The sequence below is a fragment of the Harpia harpyja genome, chromosome 9 (genome assembly GCF_026419915.1).
Source record: "Harpia harpyja isolate bHarHar1 chromosome 9, bHarHar1 primary haplotype, whole genome shotgun sequence".
Taxonomy (NCBI): domain Eukaryota; kingdom Metazoa; phylum Chordata; class Aves; order Accipitriformes; family Accipitridae; genus Harpia; species Harpia harpyja.
In genome coordinates, this window is record NC_068948.1 from 45,455,616 (window position 1) to 45,476,360 (window position 20,745).

The 20,745-nt window shown below is 52.4% G+C and overlaps 1 protein-coding gene across 3 annotated transcripts in view; it reads right to left on the reverse strand.

Annotated features, from left to right (window-relative positions):
* The window catches only part of KSR2 (kinase suppressor of ras 2), an 85,166-nt gene that overhangs the window by 17,762 nt on the left and 46,659 nt on the right, over window positions 1-20,745 (reverse strand). For all 3 annotated transcript variants that reach the window (XM_052797547.1, XM_052797545.1, XM_052797546.1), the window contains 5 exons: window positions 18,588-18,756; window positions 15,583-15,624; window positions 15,198-15,264; window positions 12,890-12,938; window positions 11,803-12,170 (listed from right to left, as the gene is read on the reverse strand). In XM_052797547.1, coding sequence (XP_052653507.1) covers window positions 11,803-12,170; window positions 12,890-12,938; window positions 15,198-15,264; window positions 15,583-15,624; window positions 18,588-18,756 — 695 coding nt within the window. The remainder of the gene's footprint in view (window positions 1-11,802; window positions 12,171-12,889; window positions 12,939-15,197; window positions 15,265-15,582; window positions 15,625-18,587; window positions 18,757-20,745) is intronic.

Genomic DNA, 20,745 nt, shown 5'->3' on the forward strand with positions numbered 1-20,745 from the left:
CTGTGCATGAAGGAGTTTCCCCAGCCCTCCCTGCTCCCCAGCAAGTGCTTGTTTTCCCCCAGAGAAAACCATTCGAGAAAGTAGCTTGTGGTCTGCATTAGTCATGAATTGACACTGCAAATGCAATGAATAGATTAGCGCTGGACCTGGGTTTGATTTCAGCCCTAAAGTGAGTTAAGCTTAGCTGTTTTCCTGGAAAAGGGTTGTTTAGAGAAAAATCCTCAAATTTCTGCCTATCTGAACTGCAGAGATAACCCCGGGAGCGGAGCCTGCAGCCCTTTTCGGATGAGATTCCCATCTCTCCGCTTCATTTACAGAGGGACCGCATTAAAGGAGGCAGCGGAGGCACCTGGCGTGAGCCCCGGCACAAGTCGAGCAGCCACCGCTTAGACCCGGGGTGGTGGCACCAGCACACGGCAAAGCACCACGGACACAGGACATGCCACCACCGCTCATCAGACCTCGGTAGAGCCATCGAGGCAGCCCAGGTGCCTCTCTCCTCCCCTCAATGAATAACTCCTCGGAATGAATTCAACTAGCAACCACCGCACCAGTATTTGTTAGAGTTTTCTTGCCGGATAAGGAGCTGCCAATGGAGAGATAAAGCCCGGTTGATACCTATTATGCAGCACCTGAGCCCATTCAGCCACCACCTGCAGAACCTTTTCATGGCAGAGCTCAACTATTTCGCTTCTTCTCATTCCTCATCCGCCGTCAATCGTTCCCCATTCGGGCAGGAGCAGCAGGCACAAAGCACGGCTCCCGGGGCACGCACATCATCTTCTGCCTTTCCACTTCAAGAGGTCTATGCTGAACCACGGCATTGAGGTATCCAGCCGGCTGCGAGCGAGCGATGCTGCGGATCACAAGGCCAGCGACCGCCTACGCTTGACACCAGAAACAAAGGCAGACGATTCGCGTCTTCAGACGGATCCCGGCTTATTCACCGCTGAAGTACGTATTCGTAAACAAATACTTGTCTTCTCCTCCTCAACCTCTCCAACCCACCCGTCGGCAGAGCAGGGATGTTGGTGACATGTGCCCCGGCATCCCGCCAAACCCCAGCCAGAGCCGAGAGGCAGCAGGGACAGCCCGGCCGGGTATCTCGGGGAGATGCAAAGGCCTTTCCAGGGGTCCCCAGCTTCCAGGAGCGGACCTCAACCCACGGCGTAACCTCGGCTCGCAGCCTTCCCCGGCACCAGGACGGTCCCAGCCCCATCCCGCTGCAGATGTAACTCTCTATTCAAAATGAGTTTTTGAAGTGTTCAGCCAAGCAAGCCAAATCCCAAATTGCTTTATAAACACTCTGCATTTCACCAGCGTGGGCTGAAGACATCAGCAACGGGAGCAAAGCCAAAGTGACTTGCAGAGGAACAATTTAGGAGGGATGAGTGAGGAAGAGCTGGAGCACTGCCTCTTGATATTTTTGCCATTCGATGTGAAAACAGCCTCATCCATTCCCCACTCATTGGGGCTTTTCCCCTCCCCCACAATATTGATGGCCATCATCTCTATATTGATAGCCATCATCTCTATATTGACGGCCATTGCCTCTGTAGGGTTGAAGACCTCAGCCCGGCTCCTGCTCAGGAGCAGGAATAAATTCAGAGCTGATGGTACGGCGGCTGCACGCAGGTCCCGATGCTGTTACTCACCGGTGTTTTGTGCTTTTCTTCCCTCTGCTCAACCATCCACATAAATGCCCATTAAATTAAATAGGATCATTTGAACACCCCAAAGTGATAAATGCCAGACCCCAGGAAGCTCATTACTTGCTAGTATGTTGATTTATGGGGAACCAGCTCAGATACCATGGTGATAGCCGGCACTCTATACCCAGGGGAGACACAGAGGGAGAGAGAGTGAGAATTAATAATAAGTACTTTAATATAAAAATACCTCTGCTAGCAGGTTACATCTGTGCTTGAGGAAAGACAGAGCAAAGGAGGGGCTGCTCGGATGCTTCCACATTCCCCAGCAGTTCGCTGCTTTTTATTATTTCACAGAAAAGAAGAAATCTTTGGGGAATATTAAGAAAGATACGAGCACAGCAACCAGAGCTGCTGAGCTGGGACTTATTTGATTTCATCTGAGCAGGACTAGCTGCAGCAGGGAGGAGAAGAACCAGTACTGCACATGTCTGCACGTGCCCAAGTTATTCGGGAAGTTTTCAAGCTGTTTCCATATATTGGCTTGTTTTTCTCTTTTACCGACGTCTGGCCATTGTGCCTTTGAAACTAGGCAGCCACAAATGTGTTTCACAAAACGGAAAATTAAACAAGGTTGGAAGAGCAGCAAAGGGAGAGGTTTGGGTTAATTTTTATCCCTAGGCTTTGTTTTCCTCAAAAATCAATAAGAAATATCGCACCCTTTACGCACGTTCTCCCTGCTACGCTGGCATGAGCAAAGCAGAACAGTGGCATCATCCAGCTTGAGCTCCCCAAGCCCTCTGCATCTAAATGCCACCCCAAGGACAGCGGGGACACCCAGCTGGAACAACCAGGGTCACACCGACGTGAGCTGCAATGAGTTTTGTTAGGTCTCAGTCTAAGGAGAAAGCTGGCATGTGTCAGACCCCACACCTATATATATATATATTTTTTTTTTTTACCCCCTGGTGAAAAGCTGGGGGGGGGGGGGTAAAAAAGCTTGGCTGGTTCACAGGCCAGCTATCCTCACTGGGCTGCCAGTGGCACCCAGTGCTATTGGGGCCCTAGGTCCCCCCAGCCCTGTGAGGGATGCTCAGGACTGGTTTCACTGGGATCCACTATTGCCCAAACCTCCTGGTGAAGCAAAGCAGCTCTTCTCTGAGCCACACATACCCAGCACCCTGAGATCTGGCGTGGAAATGTTTCAGCCCCAGGACTACAACTTTCCTTTCTTTTCCCTCCTCGTTGCTGCACCCGCTGGCACGCAGGGAACTGCCTTCCCCATCGCTCCCATCTCTTTCAATAAAAGCAACATGTGGTTTCCTTCCTCCCTGGGCCCTGAGAAACACCATCCATCCTCGCCGGACCACGACCAGGGAGGAAAGCAGCAGCCAAAAGCTTCACAGCAGCACGGTGCCATGAAATGCCGGACCGGGAGCCCGCAGACCTGATGCCGAGCATCAGCATCCATCAGAGCTCAGCCCCTCTGGCGGCATTGCTCGGGGGTGAAAATACTTTACCCATCAAACTCCACCTCTGAATTGAACCCTTACCCAAGTTTCCCAAAGCAAGCCCAACAAGGAGGCGGGGAATTCATTACCTGCCATGAGCAACGTTTTTGGCCACAGCAAAGCCCAGGTCCCCAGCCTGGAGCTCGCAGCGACCCGGCTCCCGCTTTGCATGGAGGAGCCTCTGCAGAGCAAAACTAGCGTAGGGAAATAGAAAAGCCCTGAAGAGGCGATGGTCCCCTCGTCCCACGCTTGCTATCTCTGCCCGATGGAAGCGTCGTCCTTCGATGGATATTACTTAGGCAGCAAAATTTTCCTCCCAGCAGCTGGCAAGCGAGATAACTACAGCCAGCACAGCCAAACCGCAAAGGCTGGAGGAGGAGGAGGAGGGGGATCAGCCTCCCCGAAAAGTAGCTCCAACTCCATCGTCGCTTCGGAAAAAACCAAGTTATTTAGAGAAAGCAAACTCCATGCATTTTTATTTGAAGGAGATAGTGTCAGAGGAGACGAGCCGTGCTACAGCTGCAGGGAAAAGAGCTAAGAGACAGGTGAATGCAAAGCAGCCACAGGCTCCAGCAGCTTATCTAAAGCCCTGGTTGCAAACAAGTCATCCGAAAATACTTGATGCTTCGGGTGGCACTTGCTGCCTTTTGAAAGGGTGCGCTCGTAATCGGCTCCGAGAGGGCTGGCTGGGTGCACAGGGATGTGTGAAGGCTCTTTGACCTCTCCTTGCCTTTGAAGGAGCCTAATATATTCTCTACACCATGCTCCTCCTGCTATTTTGAACTTCAGGAAGGAAAAGAAATTAAAAAAACCACCCTCCTTTTGAAGAGAGGGAAGAAGCAAGTCTTTTGATCGTGAACGGCTGCTTCACTAGAACCCAACTCCACTTTGAAATAGTAATAATAATTATTATTAATAAAAAATTAATAATGCTGTCACAGGAGGGAACTATTTCCCTGGGCAGCCTCCTCTTTGGCTAGGCAGGAGGATACCAGCACAGGGGTCCCCCACGACCTGCCCCAGCAAACAGCCCTCCCCGGCCCCAAAGAGGATGCCCAGCACTGAGGATGCTCAAAAAAAGTATGGAATCGTGCTGAGATGTCACTCAGCAGTGAAGGAAAGAGCTGGCACAAGCAGAAAGACTTGGTGGGACCATCTCTCAGCAGGGCACTTAATCACAGGCTTTCCCTTAAAAACCCGCTTAAATCCCTTCCTCTCCAGTAAAGTGCCTCAGCGCCGAGTCCCGCTGCGTTAAGTACTCTCCTCAAGAAGTCACGGCCAAAACAGAAATATTTCCATGGCATTTTGAAACACTTTTAAATACAAAGGAGAACTTTCCCCTCGAGCATCCCCTGCCAGAGGAGCACGTTAAGGCGGTGCTAACGAACAGCCGCCGGCGGGGATTTGATGCTACAACGGGTAAGAAAAGCTCAGCCAGCACCGAAGCAGCCAGCTCTTATTTCGACATCAAACACCCTCACAGAAGATCAAGCCGCTGCCTTTCCCCATCCCTGCCATCCTCTTTGCTCAGGATATTTCGGTCTCCTCCCCAACCCATCCCACTCCGCAAGCTGCCAAAAGCAACGCTGTCTCCAGGCAAAAGATATATACTCGCTTAATGTATATATTAATACACATATCGACTTTCCTGTTGTCAGTCGTTATCAAGATTTATCCAGCCTGATGGCCTCTTATTGATTGCAAAGGAGTGTATTCCCACGGGTCAATCAATTCTGATCCAGCCTGTGGCATGAAGTCAATACCTATTTATTATATGATCTACGAGCTCCATTATTTAACTGCTACGAAAGGGGAAACACAGCAGAAAGTAAAAGGAGGGAAGACAACTGGAGGCAGGGCAGGAGGTGATGCTTTGGCTCCCAAAGCGGGTGCTCCAGCGTGGGGAGGGTTACGGGAGGCAAGACCTCATGGCTTCTGCTCCCAAAATACACCCACGAGTGGGGAGAGAAGGGCCAGACATGAAAGGCATCTCGGAAATGCCTGGCTCCGGGATGCGTGGTTCCAGCCTGACATGGAGGAAAACAATGTGGCAGCTCTGTGCCTCAGTTTCCCTCCCGTTGAGCAGGATTTGGAGCGCCTACTTAACTTTCCAAGGCAGGAAAGAAGGCTGATAGGATGTATTTTGAGATGGTTGGGTTGCAGTGCAGAGAAAAAGCCAATTTGTTGTTCATTAAAGCCCAGATGGCCAACATGGCTATCCCTGAAGAGAACAACGGTCTGGCTGCAAGCAGCATGCAGCGGCTTGCGCAGCCCATCCTGGCCCCACAGAGCACCCACACAGGGAAAAACCAAGCAGCCCCGGTCGGTTTTGTCTTAAGTGCCATGGCTTACACCCTTCCCCTTTACTCCCATCCTTCAAATCATGTTAAACATCTGCTCAGCCCCCAGCTCCCTGAGCATTGAGATTTACAAGTCCCAAATCCTTTGCAGCTAGGCTGGGACACTGTAAATGTCAGGAGGTTTGGCACGGGGAGAGGCTTGGAAGAGTCAAGCATTTAAAGCCGAGCTTTGTCCAAGCTCCCCCATGCCCGGCAATGGGAGAGGATCCCCTGCAAGGAGCCGGGCTTGCTCCTCCCAGCAGCAGAGCCAAGCATTAGACATTGCCAACAGCCAGCATAGAAATAAATTATAAAATCATAACAAACCCCGACATTAGCCCATGCAGTGCCAGAAAGTTATCCTGTAAGACACAGCCATAGCATCTCAGATATTCTTCCCACCCCTCGCTCTCACACCTTCCCTATTAATTCGTGGCAGGTAATGTGTTCCCTGTTATTGAAGCCAGTTTGCTTTGCCACAGAGGAAGAAAGAGCAAACTCTCTTTTCGTCTTTGGTATCTCACATGAGAAGAGGGCCTGGGTTTCTGTTCGGCCTCAGCACTCAGCTCCCTCCCACTAACCACCAGCTCCAGGGAAGGGGTTTGGGAGATGCTCCCTCTCTGGTAGATATACTCCAAGTTCCTCTGCTGAAAGGCACCTTCGACAAATTAATTCTTTTTATATAGTCCTGCCATGGTCAAGCTTAATTCCTAATGTTCTTCAATGTTCTCTTTGGTCCTCCTGGCACATCACGGCAGGGACATAAATCACGGCCATGCAGCCCCGGGTGGGATTGCCAGCAGCCATCAAGTTGGCTCCCAGTTGCACCCTGTAAATCCAGAGTCACTCTGGCATCGCACCGTGACGAGAGAGGGGCCAAAACCCGGCCAGAATCATCTCAGGGTACAAATCCCTGGGTCTTTGCATGGGCTTCTAGTGCCACTTTTAAGCTTTTAACTAAAAACCAAGGAATCTTAGAAAAGCTGCACCAAATCCCCCACGCAAGTCAGCAGGAGCTCAAAGCATGACGAAGCTCCACCTCAAACCTCCTCTCTCCTGCCTTTCAGACCTGCTAACCTCGCTCTCTTCTTGCAAACAACATTCCCATCCAACAAGAGCCATCAGTGCCCCCCCAGAAAGCTGCATCCAGCATGCTGATGCCCCTACTTTCATTACAGACTCGATGAGACCCAGGAGCCTCGGGAAGGATTGATAAGCATTAAAATTCCCCCCCCCTTTTTTTTTCCCCAGAAGGAACACCCAGAATCCTAAAACCTGGTAGTTTCTGCAATCCATTACCTTCGTGGGTGGCTCGAGCCATTTTAATAGCATTAGAAAACTGTTTGACTTTGTCCTTCGAAGGACCTCCTGGGTGGCTGAGGTTTTACCTCCCCTCCCCGTGCTGCCACTGATGGGGGCCGGGACCAGGAGCCCCGAGGAGCTGACGTGAGCTTACCCAGGCCTGGCTTTGTCTCATTCAACACGGGCGAAAACAACTTGTCATTTGCCTGTATGCAGCAAACACGGCATTTTTTCAGTCCTTTCATTTCCACTGGGCCGAGGACTTTGATGCCGTTTCGTGCTATCCATTATGCAGCGCTCAAAGCACCAAGGCTCACATTCGCTCTTGCTCAAGACTAATTAAGATGAATGTTAACTGTCCCCACCGCTCATTACCCAAGAGAAAATCTATTAGCGGCTCTGATGGAAGCGCTCTTTGGAGTCACCACCTCCCATTGCCAAAAGATGCTGAATTTCTTCCTTTCCTTTCCAACCCAGACAGTCGCATTAACAGACAACTCAAGAATCATAGACTCACGGAATGGTTTGGGTTGGAAGGGACCTTTAAAGGTCACCTAGTCCAACCCCTCCTGCAGTGAGCAGGGACTTCTTCAACTAGATCAGGTTGCTCAGAGCCCCGTCCAACCTGACCTTGAATATTTCCAGGGATGGGGCATCTACCACCTCTCTGGGCAGCCTGTGCCAGTGCCTCACCACCCTCATCGTAAAAAATTTCTTCCTTGTATCTAGTCTGAATTTCCCCTCTTTTAGTTTAAAACCATTAACCCTTGTCCTATTACAGCAGACCCTACTAAAAAGTCTGTCCCCATCTTTCTTCTAAGCCCCCTTTAGGTACTGGAAGGCTGCTATAACATCTCCCCGGAGCCTTCTCTTCTCCAGGCTGAACAACCCCAACTCTCTCAGCCTGTCCTCACAGGAGAGGTGCTCCAGCCCCCTGATGATCTTCGTGGCCCTCCTCTGGGCCTGCTCCAACAGGTCCATGTCTTTCTTATGTTGGGGGCCCCAGAGCTGAAGGCAGTACTGCAGGTGGGGTCTCCCGAGAGCGGGGTAGAGGGGGAGAATCCCCTCCCTCGACCTGCTGGTCACACTTCTTTTGATCCGGCCCTGGGTAGGGTTGGCTTTCTGGGCTGTGAGCGCACATTGCCAGGTCACGTCCAGCTTTTCACCCACCAGTACCCCCAAGTTCTCAGCAGAGCTGCTCTCAATCCCTTCACCCCCCAGCCTGTATTGATACTGGGGGTTGCCCTGACCCATATGCAGGACCTTGCACTTGGCCTTGTTGAACCTGATGAGATTCGCCTGGGCCCACTTCTCGAGCTTGTCCAGCTCCCTCTGGATGGCATCCCGTCCCTCAGGCACGTCAACCGCACCGCTCAGCTTGGTGTCATCTGCAAATGTGCTGAGGGTGCACTGGATCCCACCGTCTATGTCAGTGATGAAGATACTAAGCAGTACTGGTCCCAGTCATCTGGCCAGACCAATGGCTAATGCAGAGAAAATTGAGCGTAACACAAAGCATCACGCCATTAGCAAGCTGCTGCCTCAGTTTCCCCTTCCAGCTTTTGCCCATGGGTCAATGCTGTTTGGAGGGGAGAGATTTCTTTCTGCTAATGAGACAATCCTTGAATATCACAAGCAAGCAGGAAGGAAAACGTAGGGATGTGAAAAAGTAAAAATAAACCCATCTATAAATAACCCCCCTGCAGCAGCACTGGGTGGCACGGCATGGTAAAGCCCCTTCCAGGGACGGGCAGCTGCTTCCAGCGTGCCGGCAGGAAAATGGAGATTTCTTTTACAGCTACAAGAAATCGCTTTTTTTCTTGGTGGAAAAAAAATGTCCTCGAGCGACCACCTCTGGGCATCCAGAAGAAAAGGGGCCTCTTCTGCACACAGCCAGTTCGGGCCTGGGGATGTGCGCGGCGAGGAGCGGGTGAGGAAATTTGGACATCCTGGATTTGTATCTGTAATTAGCCTCATCAGACAGCTGGAACTGATTTTCCCCCACTCCAAGCAAAGCCTGGTTTAAAGTTATTCCTGTAAACCCACGGGGAAAACTTGAGTCTCTTCAGAAAAATCCTGTTTGAAGAACGATGCTCTCCCCTCTGCAGGGTCACCAGCCTCCCTCCTCCCCCAGTGCCACATCCTGGACTATTCCCAGTATCCTTGACCCTTCTCAGCCCAGCTCACGCCACGTTGTCCTCTTCCCAGAGTCATTCCCTACAACGCCTGAGCAGCAGCTCCCACCTGTGCCATGGCAGAAGAGTCCCCAGGGCTGTCACATCCCTTAGGAAAGACCTGCCTATTCCAAGAAGCAGGGCCAGATAAGGAAACATGTATGGGATGGAGACCTCCACATGGCCAGAAGGCTTTTCCCCACAGGAGATGATCAGAGATGTCCCAAAAAGCCCCCAGAAGAGTTCAACCAAGTAGACACCAGACAAGGACTGCAGGCACAAAGGCAAGGGAGCATCCCGGTGCTGTCACCCTGGGAAATGCAAGGGATGCTTTGCCCCGAGAGCCCCAGAGGTGCCTCCTGGGGAAGCACCAGCAGAACAGAGCCCCTTGGGAAACATCAAAGGGGAATAAATGGAGTCTGGAAATTACATCTGGGCTAAGGGGTGGCCACTCATGTAGCCCTGGGCTTCCCCAAAAGTCCCTGAGACTGAGCTGAGCCCCCTTCCAGCATCCCCCTGCTTTGGCTTTCCTGCATCCTCGTGGCCAGCCCAGCACCAGCACCGGCCATGAGCCGATCGCACCCAGAAATCCCAGCAGGAGAAAACCAAGCAGGTTTCCAGTTGCAATTGAAAAACTATCGTGATGTTAATTCAGCCTTCAAAGAATACGGATAAAAGCAGGTTGCCGGTTGTAGGCAAAGAGGAGGCAATGCTCGGAGACGTTGCGAGCACAGGTTATATTTAGGGCAATCCAATAAAGTTGTACTTTGACCTTAAAAAAAAGGACCAAGTGCAGCTGGGAAGAAAAGCAAGCCGAGCAGTGCGCTTCACAGACCTCATATTAATGTATCAAGCTACTGCAGCGCACATATTTATTTTGTCAAACTGTCAAAAATGGCACCTTTATGGTATTATATAAAGAGGCATTAGAATAGAAAACACTTTGTAGCTAAAAAAAAAAAAGAATATATTGCCCAGGTTTTGATATTGAATAGGATTGAAAAGCTGAGCAAATAGGGGCTGCAAAGGGACCATGGAGCAGAGCGGAGCGGGACGGAGAAGCTGCGTTTTCCTCTGGGTAGAGGCAGCAACACGGTGTAACACATGGATGGGGTCTCTGACGCATCGATCAATACATCTGTTTACATACTTTTCAAAATGCTTTTGGCCTGAAGCTAGCTAATAGATGGAGATCTGAAATGCTGCTGAATTTTCCCAGATGACTATTTTTTGGTCCAAAATAAAAAGCGTATTTTTTCCAGTCCCAGCTGGGGAGAGCCAGCCCCCTTTTGGGGTCACCTTGTCTCCGGAGGATGCAACTCCCAAGCCAAATGCAGCCCATGAACCCACCGGGGCAGCGAGCAAGCGATGGCATGAGGAGCCACAAATTTGGGTTGAAATCCTTCGCTGTTGAGCAAGGAGGGGAGCAGAGCAAAGCCCCCACCCCAGCACCTGCAGAGCCGCCCCAGCTGGGACCGGGGGGCCAGGAGGTGCCGCTTTCAAGGGGACATTAGGAAAGGATGATGCAATATTTCATCACTAATAGCTGTCAGAAGCGTTGCCATTTCAGCACAGGCTTTTTGAAACGCTGCCAAGAGGAGGCTGGAAGTTCAACCTCACCTTGGGGAAACTTCTCCGAGAGAAGGTAACCTGTGGCGGGAGGCAAAGCGGCACTGCCTCAAGCCCCGTGGCTGAGCACATGGTCTAGAGGTGAGGGAAATAACTGAATACTCAAAAATAAATGTATTTCACACAACAGCAGCTGCTCTGGGAGCAGCTGCAGCCTCCCTGCCTCGAGGCTGGTGGGGATTTCATGATTGCCCACCCATGCAAGGAGCATGCCGGGATGCTTGGTGCTGCATTTCCCACCAGGCACGTGGGTGACAGCAGGTACATGGGAATTCCTTGAGACCAAAGCAGCCCTGGATGTGTTTGAGATGGTTTGGGAGACCCCAAATCTCAGCTTGCTCCCCAACCAGCTGCAAGAAGCCCCCCTCCAGCAGTCTCATCCCTGCACCCTGCTACGATGTCCCCGAGCATCACCAGCCGCTCAGCCAGCAGCTCTTCGAGCCCCCAATCTCCCTCCCCCGGCCCCATCCCAAACTCATTCCTATTAGTCTCATACCCAGTTTGGGGTGTAATAAATAAAGACAACAGCTTTGGGAAAGGGAGGAAATGCTCCAGGAGACTGTGACTTGTCTTGCAAGGTATCCCACCTCCTCGGGAGCGAGGAGACCCTGTGGATGGGCTCCAGACCTGTGGAATACCAGACCTCCTTGCAAGCGTCTTGTTTTCCCACCTCTGCTGCCCTCCTGGCCATTTCACAGACCATTGGACCTAACACTTGCACCCTGCTGAGCCTTCAGACACCCGAGCTGTTTTCACAGCACCGAGTTATTCATGAAACCTGGTGTTCTCAAGTGACCGGCTGCTTTACACAATTAGAGACTTTTCCATGCTGTGACAGCGGTCGAGCAGGGTCCAGTCCCTACCACCCACCCAGGGACCTGACCAGGGCACCATGGAAAAAAAAAAAAAAAAGCAACAAACCAGGATAGAAACTGCTGAATCCCACCAGGTTACATCCCTCCTGGTTAAAACAAACCATTCCTGTCTCAAGCTCCACTTCTACAGGAGATGAATCTGCCTGGACCCACTTTGATGGGTTTGCCATCTGCTTCGCAGCATAAATCACAGCAGATGGAGAACATCCCTTTGCTAGGGCAGGGAGGCATGGCCAGCCTTACCTCCCGGTAACGTTTGACCGCAGGAAGGTGTTTTGGAAAGAAAAAATTATTGCGGCTGAGCACGAGATGTCGGGGCTTACCTGGTGATGATGGCAAGGTGGGGAGGGCTCATGCAGGCTCCCATGAAGAGCACCACGTTCTCGTGCCGGGTCTGCCGGTACGCCATCACCTCCCTCTTGAAGGCCTTCAGCTGGTCTTCGTTGTCCCGCTCGATGTCGATGAGGCGGATGGCCACCTCCCCGTGCCAGCGCCCGTGAAAGACCTGCCCGAAGCGGCCCTTGCCGATGAGCTCGCCGATCTCCAGCTGCTCGAAGGGGATGTCCCATTCCTGGAGGAAGATGCTGGTCTGGCTGGCCTTGCGGGGGAAGTTGCGTGCAGAGAGGAGCGAGAGGTTCATCTCTTCAAAGTCGTCCTCGGACTCCTGCGCCTCCTCGGTGCCTTCCTCATTCTGCGGCAGGGAGGTAAAGGGAGGCGAGCACAATAAAACAAGGGGGGAAAAAACTGTAGCCGAGGAAGATAACGTGCACAAAACCCCACTTAACCCACCTACTGCTTGCTCGGACCCAGAGAAACCAGGCAGGTACCTTCCAAAGGCAACCGGCCGGCTGCGTTTTATGCAAAGCCAGCAGAAACCCAGATTTTACAGGGAGGCATTTTTTTACTCCAGGGTTAAATACGAGAGTGTGACACACTGCAGCATTTAATTCATTTGTCTGAAAGCAGTGTTTCACCCTACCCTGGCCAAGCTGTTCTCCGCTAATACCGACTGCTCCCACCCTGGCACCCCCCGGTGTGCACGGCCAGCCCCTCGGGATGGGTCTGACTTTTCCCTTGACGCTCTGTATATGCTTTCTACAGGATTTACAACACCCATTAAAAGCTGCATCCCTGTCCTCACCCTCCACCTCTTCCCCTCCACCACATTTTTAATGCATCTCAGAAAAGCTCACTGAACTATAAACTTGAGTGCAGAGACGAAGCCCATGAGGGTCCCTCTTCATGGGGTGGGGACACGGATGCCTGGGCAGGATCAGGCCTGGCCATTAATTCAATTATCAGCAATTTCACTGCACAGATGCTAAGCTTAACTGGTTCCTGTGAAATGTGCCCCAAGATATATATAAAATAAAGGCCCGTTAAGCACAGGAGCGAGTCCAGCCATCTCACCTCCGAGGTGGGCTCCACTTCAATTTGAAGCAATGGGTTTCCTTCCAGGCTGTTAAAAGAATTACTGAATTACCGCCGGGTAGAAACACAGTTAGGTGGGGAGCACACGCAGGCGTCGAGTCCTGCTTCCCGCAGCATCGCTCTGCACCAAGACTAAAGGGATCGGGGAGGAGAAGTACCAGGCTCGCTGCTAATTTGGGAGATCAACCCCTTCCCACCCATACCCTGGCTGCCTCCATCTCCCAGGACAGCCCTGGGTGCTCACACGGGAGGGGGGGATGATAGTGGGAATGAGCAATATTAATTATTGCATTAATTAATATCAGATGCGTGAAGTTCCAGGATGGATTTGGTGACATGGGAGCACACGACCAGGTCTCCATCCCATCGCCCAAAGCACGCAGTGCGGAGGATGCACCATCACCGCATGCCCCAGGAGGAGCCCCGAGGCCAGGGCACAGCAGACAGGCGTCACCCCCAGCTAACCCAGCGTAAGGGACAGATTTACACCCTCACAGCTATTGACCATCTCAAGGCAGCGCTGGGGCATGCGCTTATGGCATTTTTAGGTGGTTTCTAAGATCAGAATTACCTTCCCAACAAATGCCAGCCAAAGCAACAAGCGCAGCTGATTAGCAGCCAGAAGAGAAGAAAACGGGTTTCTCAATTATTTTTGAGAAGTGGAGGTTTCAAAGACCCTCCCCTGCAGTAAGAGCACTTGAATTCCTCTAGTTTCCCTGCTCTCTGGGCCAGGAGCTCCTCTTTTTCTTCTCCGTTTACACCGCACCTCCCACCACCAGGTCCATGACCAGGGTCTCACTGCACCTGACAGTTAACGGGGAATTAGGGAAATTCTGTGGGGAAGATCAGTCGGAGCAGCTCGGGTGGTTTCGAGCATAATAGAAATATATTCTAAATTATTATTATCAATAGCATAAATAACAGCATCCCCTCCCCGAGACAGCAATGATCACAGGAGAGGCATAACACTCCCCAAACCGCTCGGACGCCGTGGTCCTGTGCTTCCTATCCCATTCAATTGCCACTAAAGAGCTATAAATCTCAGGGGAGACACAGGTGCATATACCGAAGGAGCCAACCCTGATATTTTAAGCAGCACAGAAAGCCCAGGTAGATGCTGACGGCTTCTGCTGCCCATCACGATGCACAGGCGGTTTGCAGGAGCAGCAGTCTCCTACTGCCTGATCTTTAACCCAGGCACGAATACCTGTCTCCCGAGTATCTGAAGCAGAGTCTGCTGTTTAACCCAGCCAAGCCCAGGGTAACCTCAATGGCTCCCGCAGGTTATTTTCAGTGGGGTGAGCAAGAGAAGAATCACAGATTTTGCATATTGAAAGCTATTTGCCCACAAAAGTCTGCCAGCCCTACACCTGATACCTTGCTTTAGGCAGGGAAGGAAGGGGGAAAAAAAAAAAAAAAAGGCTTTGACGTCATCACTTTGCCATTAATTTCCCAGTCACCAGTGGGGACAGCAGTTCTGTCCCCATCCCTCCCATCACCTCCCCCGAAGGCAAGATCTGCCGGACCCCCCGGCAGTTGCCAATGCAGTTTGGAGAGCGTGGGTGAGCTGGAAACAAACCACATCACAGCCTGGAGCGAGACCCTATCTGTTAAACTCCTGGCTTGTAAAATCCTTCAAAAATGGCATTTATAAAAAGGATCGGCAAGCAATCCTAAACTGTAATGTCACTGCTGGGGCGGCACAGGCACAAGGACCTCAGCGAATGCCGCATTCGGCAGAGCAGCTCGGACTCGATGTGCAGGGGAGAGCTGGTCCTAATGCCAATTAGATACTGCATTTCAAACCTAATTTCAGTGCAGAGTTTGTTGGGCTTGAAAATATTACAGGTGGGGCTGCAGGAACTGCCTTTATTAAAATTATCTCAAAGACCCTGGTTCTCTGCTTATAATTTAGTAAAAGATTCATCGCTTGGGCTTTGGCGTCTCGTGGGTTTTGCCTTGGACTAAAAGTCATTTTTTTTTCTGATGGTGAAGTGCTGGGCAGGTGCATTGCTGTAGGTTATAAATCAATCCCCTGCGCTGTCCTTTCAACCTTTCTCCTCCTCGAGACACAAGCCAGAGCCATGAGCTGGGTTGGTGCAGCAGGAGCACCAGGGCTTCACCCCCACCATCCACCCCAACCTGCCCTAAAGGCATCCCTGAGCCCAAAACTGGTCCTGCAAAGCCAGGGGAGCACCCATGGGTGCCCGGAGGAGGTGGGGTGCAGAGGATGTGCTGCTTGGGGAGGGGAAGGTGAAGCTGGCCGGGGGGAGGAGGAGGCACTCACATGGGGTTGGAGTTGACGGGGTGGAGGACCACCTGCGGGGCTCGGGTCGGCGTCTCGGGCACCACGTCTGGGGAGAAGAGAATGGAGTGAGAGCAGGCTGGGAGGCACCCAAGGGAACTAAATCCCACTGAAAACTTCCCTTCGTCCCCAGGTCCAATTTAGTTACACCTTTAGCTATAAGCTGGGTGTAACTTAGGGTCACTCAGCCCTGTGGCATCTTAGTAGTGCACGGTCCTGCAACAATATACTGGTTTGGGGGAGAAATCCCACCCCAGCACAACCCACCTGCACAAATCCAGGGGTTAGGGTAGCCAGCCACGCAGCCACCCCCCTAAGGGGTATCTCAGCACCCCACGTTACAGGGGAGACTTTCAAAGAGACTTACCTGGGAAAATGAACTGCTGCTTGTACTTGTAGTAATGGGAAGCTGGAAAAGAGAAAAGCGGGGTTAAACACTGACCTGCAGAGCCAGACATTGAAGACACCCCAACCTGCACCCAGTCCTGCACCATGAAATGCCAGCCCCAGGTCTGGGTCCCCCTCTGCATGACCCAACTTCTCCCACCTCCATCTCTCCAGAGGATGCTACCCACGATGGCACGGAGGGTGCCCAGGCCAAAACATTAGGACATTAGCCCTCTAACGATCTGGCTGGATTATAACTTAATTTTTGCCACCATCAGCTACTGCTCTATACCATTTAGAGAGCGTTGATGTCATCTGCAGTGCTGCCGGTGGGATTTGGACACCTGGTTGCCAGTAAAAGCCCACGGGGTTTGAGTGCTCGGCTCCCAACCAGCCTTCGGGAACCACTCGGCATCACGGAGACACCGAGCAATGGATTTGCAGCTGCTCCCCATCTTTGCCCGATCCAGCCAATCTAACTGTGCATTTTTGCCATGCTTCGGAGACGTGTCCTTCCTGGGCTCCCTGCCTGCCTCCTGGTGCACTGAAAGAAGCCGGCGGCTGTCAGCAGCCCCTGGAGCCACTGCCCAAAGCTAGCACTGCAGAAGGGCTCTAGGTGGTGGTACCCTCCATCAGCTCCCCATCGCCAGTGGGCAAAGCCCATGGGCTGATTGGACTCATGCGAGCAGGCAGGTCATGGGTATGAAGCAAGAAAGAGCTGCTGAGGCCACCAGAGGTTGGCACCTTCTCCTTAAGCTTCGAGACCCCGAACGCCGACCTCAGCTCTGCAGCGGGACATGAGCACCCCTGAGCCGAGATCAAAGGAGACTCAAAGGTAATTCTGGCAGAAAAAGGTCACCGTGTTGCAATTTCCAAGCTCAAATCCTAATCCCCAAGATGACCATCTTGATGAGATAAACCATGGAGAACTTCCCGTGCGGGAAGATGAAAGCACAGAAAGTCCTGCTCTGTGTCAGACCAGCTCCCGTTTGCCACAGGGCTCTGCTCATCATGGGCATGAAAGCAGGGAGCAACCACCTCACCGAGCTGCTGGGGCCTGATCCTGCCCTGCTCCACCCCTGCCAGCTGGGCAAGTGTGCCAGCGGCTCCCTGCGCTGGCTCAGCTGTGGCAGCAGTGACAGCATGTCCAGGTCCCCATATGGAGATGATGATGCCCACTATGGGGGTTACTTCTGTGGTTTCTGCTTTAAACAACATGAAATAACATCTCAAAAGACCTGCAGGGAGGTGTCTGCTCCAGAAGTGATGCATGACAGGGTCACCAAATGCTGGACCCTCTGTCCCTTCCCCCCAGACCCAGGCAGGGTCCAGGGCCTGCCCAACAAGCAGTTTAGGGATGTTAATCGCTGCAAGTCCAGCTATCACGCTGCCAAGACATCAGGATGCTTCAGCTCTGGCTGGACCACCACGAACTCGGTTATACTGGCACAGAAACCCATGCCGTGCTCTCAGGTTTGCAGCCACGCTGTGGACTATCCTCCCAGCCCAAGGGCTGTGGCTGGCAAAATCCCAACCTGGGGAGCTGGAGAAGGAGCCAAGACCCCCCTTGATGGACAGGTCACGCTGCTCCTTGGGGTGCTCAGTGCTTCCTCACAGCTCCTCCGCTGTCTTCCTCCCACCCCTCCAGCATCCCGCCTGAGCCCCGGGCACTCCAGCGAGCAAGACTTGTGCACGGCTGCAGCCTCTCCGGGCACACAAGGACCCGTGTTGTTTGGTTGGTGGTTGGTTTAGGGTTTTTTTCCCAGCTTTTGGAAATGTTTGTTATTGTGGCAATGGATCCTGCCAGTCAAATCCCCCCTCGCCTCCCTCCTCCTCCTCCTCCTCCTCTCTAGCTGAAGGCTTGTCAAGACGGAAGGGAGGAATCACCATAGCACAGCAGGATGAGCAGAGCACGAAGGTGCCGTCTGGTTCCTCCAGAGAAGCAGCCTTGACCCTCTTTCCTACCAGATCAGTTAGTTAATCCTGGGGGTTTGGGGATGCAGGAGGAACCCCAACCTCCCGGCTGCTGCCCCGTCAAAGAGGCTCAAGGCCACTGACCAAACAGGGGTCACCGGCCCCGGGGCAGCCGTGAGTGCTTCAGCATCTCAGCGATGGGTCAGGGCCATGGCTCCCCCTCCTTTCCCCTCACCAGACCCTTTTTGGGAGCGGCTGGAGAGGCAGGTGGGTGGCTGAGGACAGTTGAGCCCACGCTGCCAGGAGTGATGCTGAGCCATTCCCCTCCAGGAAAGGATCTTCCCTGGAGAAGCAGCACTGCGCCAAGGACATCCTGAAGGCAGCCGCACTGGGACGGACTTCGGCACGTCCTCAGGCCAGGAGGAGCTTTTTTGGCCATTTAATGCAACTCCTGTGTCCTGCAGCTACCGTGAACAAATTGCCTCTTCCACCAACCCTGAAGATACTGAGCTCCAGGAGCAGATGGGTCCCAGGTACACAGACAAGACTCGGTGGGACAAGCTATGTCAGATAGCCCCAGCATCAGCTGCTCCCCACGATCTCCCCACACACACTGCCAAAAAGCTCGTTGGAGGCCTGTCACCCCAAAGACACAGTGAAGTTAATTCAAGTTACCCTCGTAGAGGGGTAAGACTTTGTTTCCCACTTGCTGTTGAGGCAATGCAGCGGGCACACGCCACGGAGAAGTCATGCCTGGAAAGGTTTCAGTAGCCCCAAGTGCAGCAGGTTGCCCACAGAGGTTGTGCTGGCTCCATCCTTGGAGGTTTTCAAGACCAAACTGGATCAATCCTTGAGCTCTGACCCTGCTTCAAGCACGAAGTTTGACTCCCAAGCTCCCTCCCAACCCGAATTATCCTAAACTCATCTTTGCTGCTCATTTCTGCTTCCAACATTTCCCCCATCCCACTGTAAGTCTAGGCGGGCAAGCAGCTGGAGCAGATCCTCACCCCGAGGACACCCCAGGGCACGAGCCCCTCTCATCGAGGTGTGGAAGCGGGGAGCTCACAGTACCTGGCAAGTTGAACTGCTTCTGCTGGCGTGGGCACTGCGGGGAGGGGTGCAGCGGGGACGGGGGTGTCGCGCTGGGCGGCAGCGGTGGGGCCGGCGAGGACGGTGTGGAGGAGGTGGTAGAGGAGGGGTTGCTGCTGGAGTCTGGCTGGTAGGGCACCGGGATGTGGTCCTGCGGGACATGGGGAAGGAGAGAAGAGAGGAGCCAGTGAGGGCGGTGCCGGCCGGTGGCAACCCAAGGTGCTGCAGTACAGAGGACCCCAGGTGACAAGCGAGAGCTACGCAGGTCATCCCAGTGCCCCATTTCCAGAATTCCCAGAAAACAGCCAGAGCCCCAGCCTGGCCTTTTCCAAAGCTGTCTGTATTCACAGTTTGCACCAAGGCCATTTCACAGCAGAAATGGGGCTCCTTTGGCAGCCCCTCCATGCTACGCACCCAGGGCGGAGGGCTCCCCAAACCCCGCTGGCTCTGTAGAGCCATGGCCACCAAGACCAGAGTTGGGGGTCGCATCCCTGGGGCTCGGTTCTTAGAGACATGAAGGACCTGGCAACTTCTGCTGACCTCCTTTGAGCCAAAAACCCAGTGCCTCGCTCGGAGCAGGGGGCTGAGCTGAGGCAGATTTGAAAAGATCAGCCAACACATCCCAAGACATCTCTTGCCCTTCATTGACCCTTCCTAATCAAGGCAAGGACAGCAGCTTTGGGTGCGTGTCTCCGGGGCACACTGCGATGGGTGAGAAAGGACCACCTGGGAGCAAATGGGGAGGAAAACCTGCCTGGATATCTTGGATCTGAAAAGGAAAATCGAGGCCAGAATTTCCCACCTTGCTCGTGACACTGCTGTCCAACTTGGAGATACTTAACAGGGTCTGACCTTCAGCAGCACTGAGCACTCCCATCTCCAGACAGGTGCACCCATGGCAAGATCCTTCCAAGGTTAGAAAAATCTGCACAAGCCTCCCCCAGCAGGTAATTTTGTCCAAATTGATGAATTTTTAAATGAGCTGGGCTTTCCAGGAAACCCACGTACATTTTATATAGACCATCCTGACATGCATGACAATATTGGCCGGGTAAATGATTTTTTAAACCAACAAAGGCCACTAACAATAAGATTTCAATAGTATTCACAGAGAACAGGGTATGTCTAAAGAAATGCTTTTAGAAACATCAAAGTAAGAAGGGGCCCCTGTTGCATAAAACACATTTATAGAGGAAACTTTAACCAGAATGGGAGTGCTCAGGTCAAAGCCAAATGTATAAATAGAGATACACACACTGTGCATCATCATGCTCTGGTTAGAGAAAAGCTAGGAAAGGTGAAAGGACTGCACGGCAGAGGCAGAAGGAGAAACAGGGCTGATGCCCTTCGCACCCAAAGCCTTTATCAGTGAGCCGAATTGCTTCCCCACTGCCCTCTAATAAAACGAAACAAATCACTGGAAGGACAGGCGCTGAAAAGAAAAACACATCTCTCTTTCTTTTGAATACCTGCAGTAGCTCTCCAGCCTCAAAAAGCCATTTGCACCACCCCGTAACAACAACAGAGCAGATCGTTGCACTAAGGATCTCCTAAGAGATTTAGGTTTAAAAACTGCATCCAAGAGAGCATCATCCGGTACCCAGCCTTTGCTGAGAGCCAGAAGATGCTGAGCTCTGGGAGGAGCTGGGGGGTCCTGCCAGGCTTTGGGAAGCCAGGTTTCTGATGACCTGTTCCCCATCACACCGAGGATTTGCCTCGCTTCGAGCACTTCCAGCCTGCGAACACCTCACCCTGTGCTACCTCTGGCTGCCCACGAGAAATTTTCCACTGAAGGCAACAGGCTCTAAATTTCATCAAAAATAACCCCATGCTGGTTTTATTGCTATTAATGCAGGGCAGAAGCAAGCAAGCCAAGTGCACTGTCAGGTCTGGCTCGACCAGCTTTGCCAGGGACACAATCAAATTCTGGGCTTGTTTGATTTGTAACAATAAATTTATTTACAGAAGTCTCAGGTAGTAGTAAAGACCTCAAACCACCCCAAATTCAGCTTAGATCTGGAGACTGAAAGGCCACAGTGGAGCAGGACCAGTGGGACCCAGGTTATTTTGAAAGTGCCGATCCCATTTTATTTTTAAAAGAAATAACTTCGGTGGGTGCAAACCACACTGGGAAACCCAA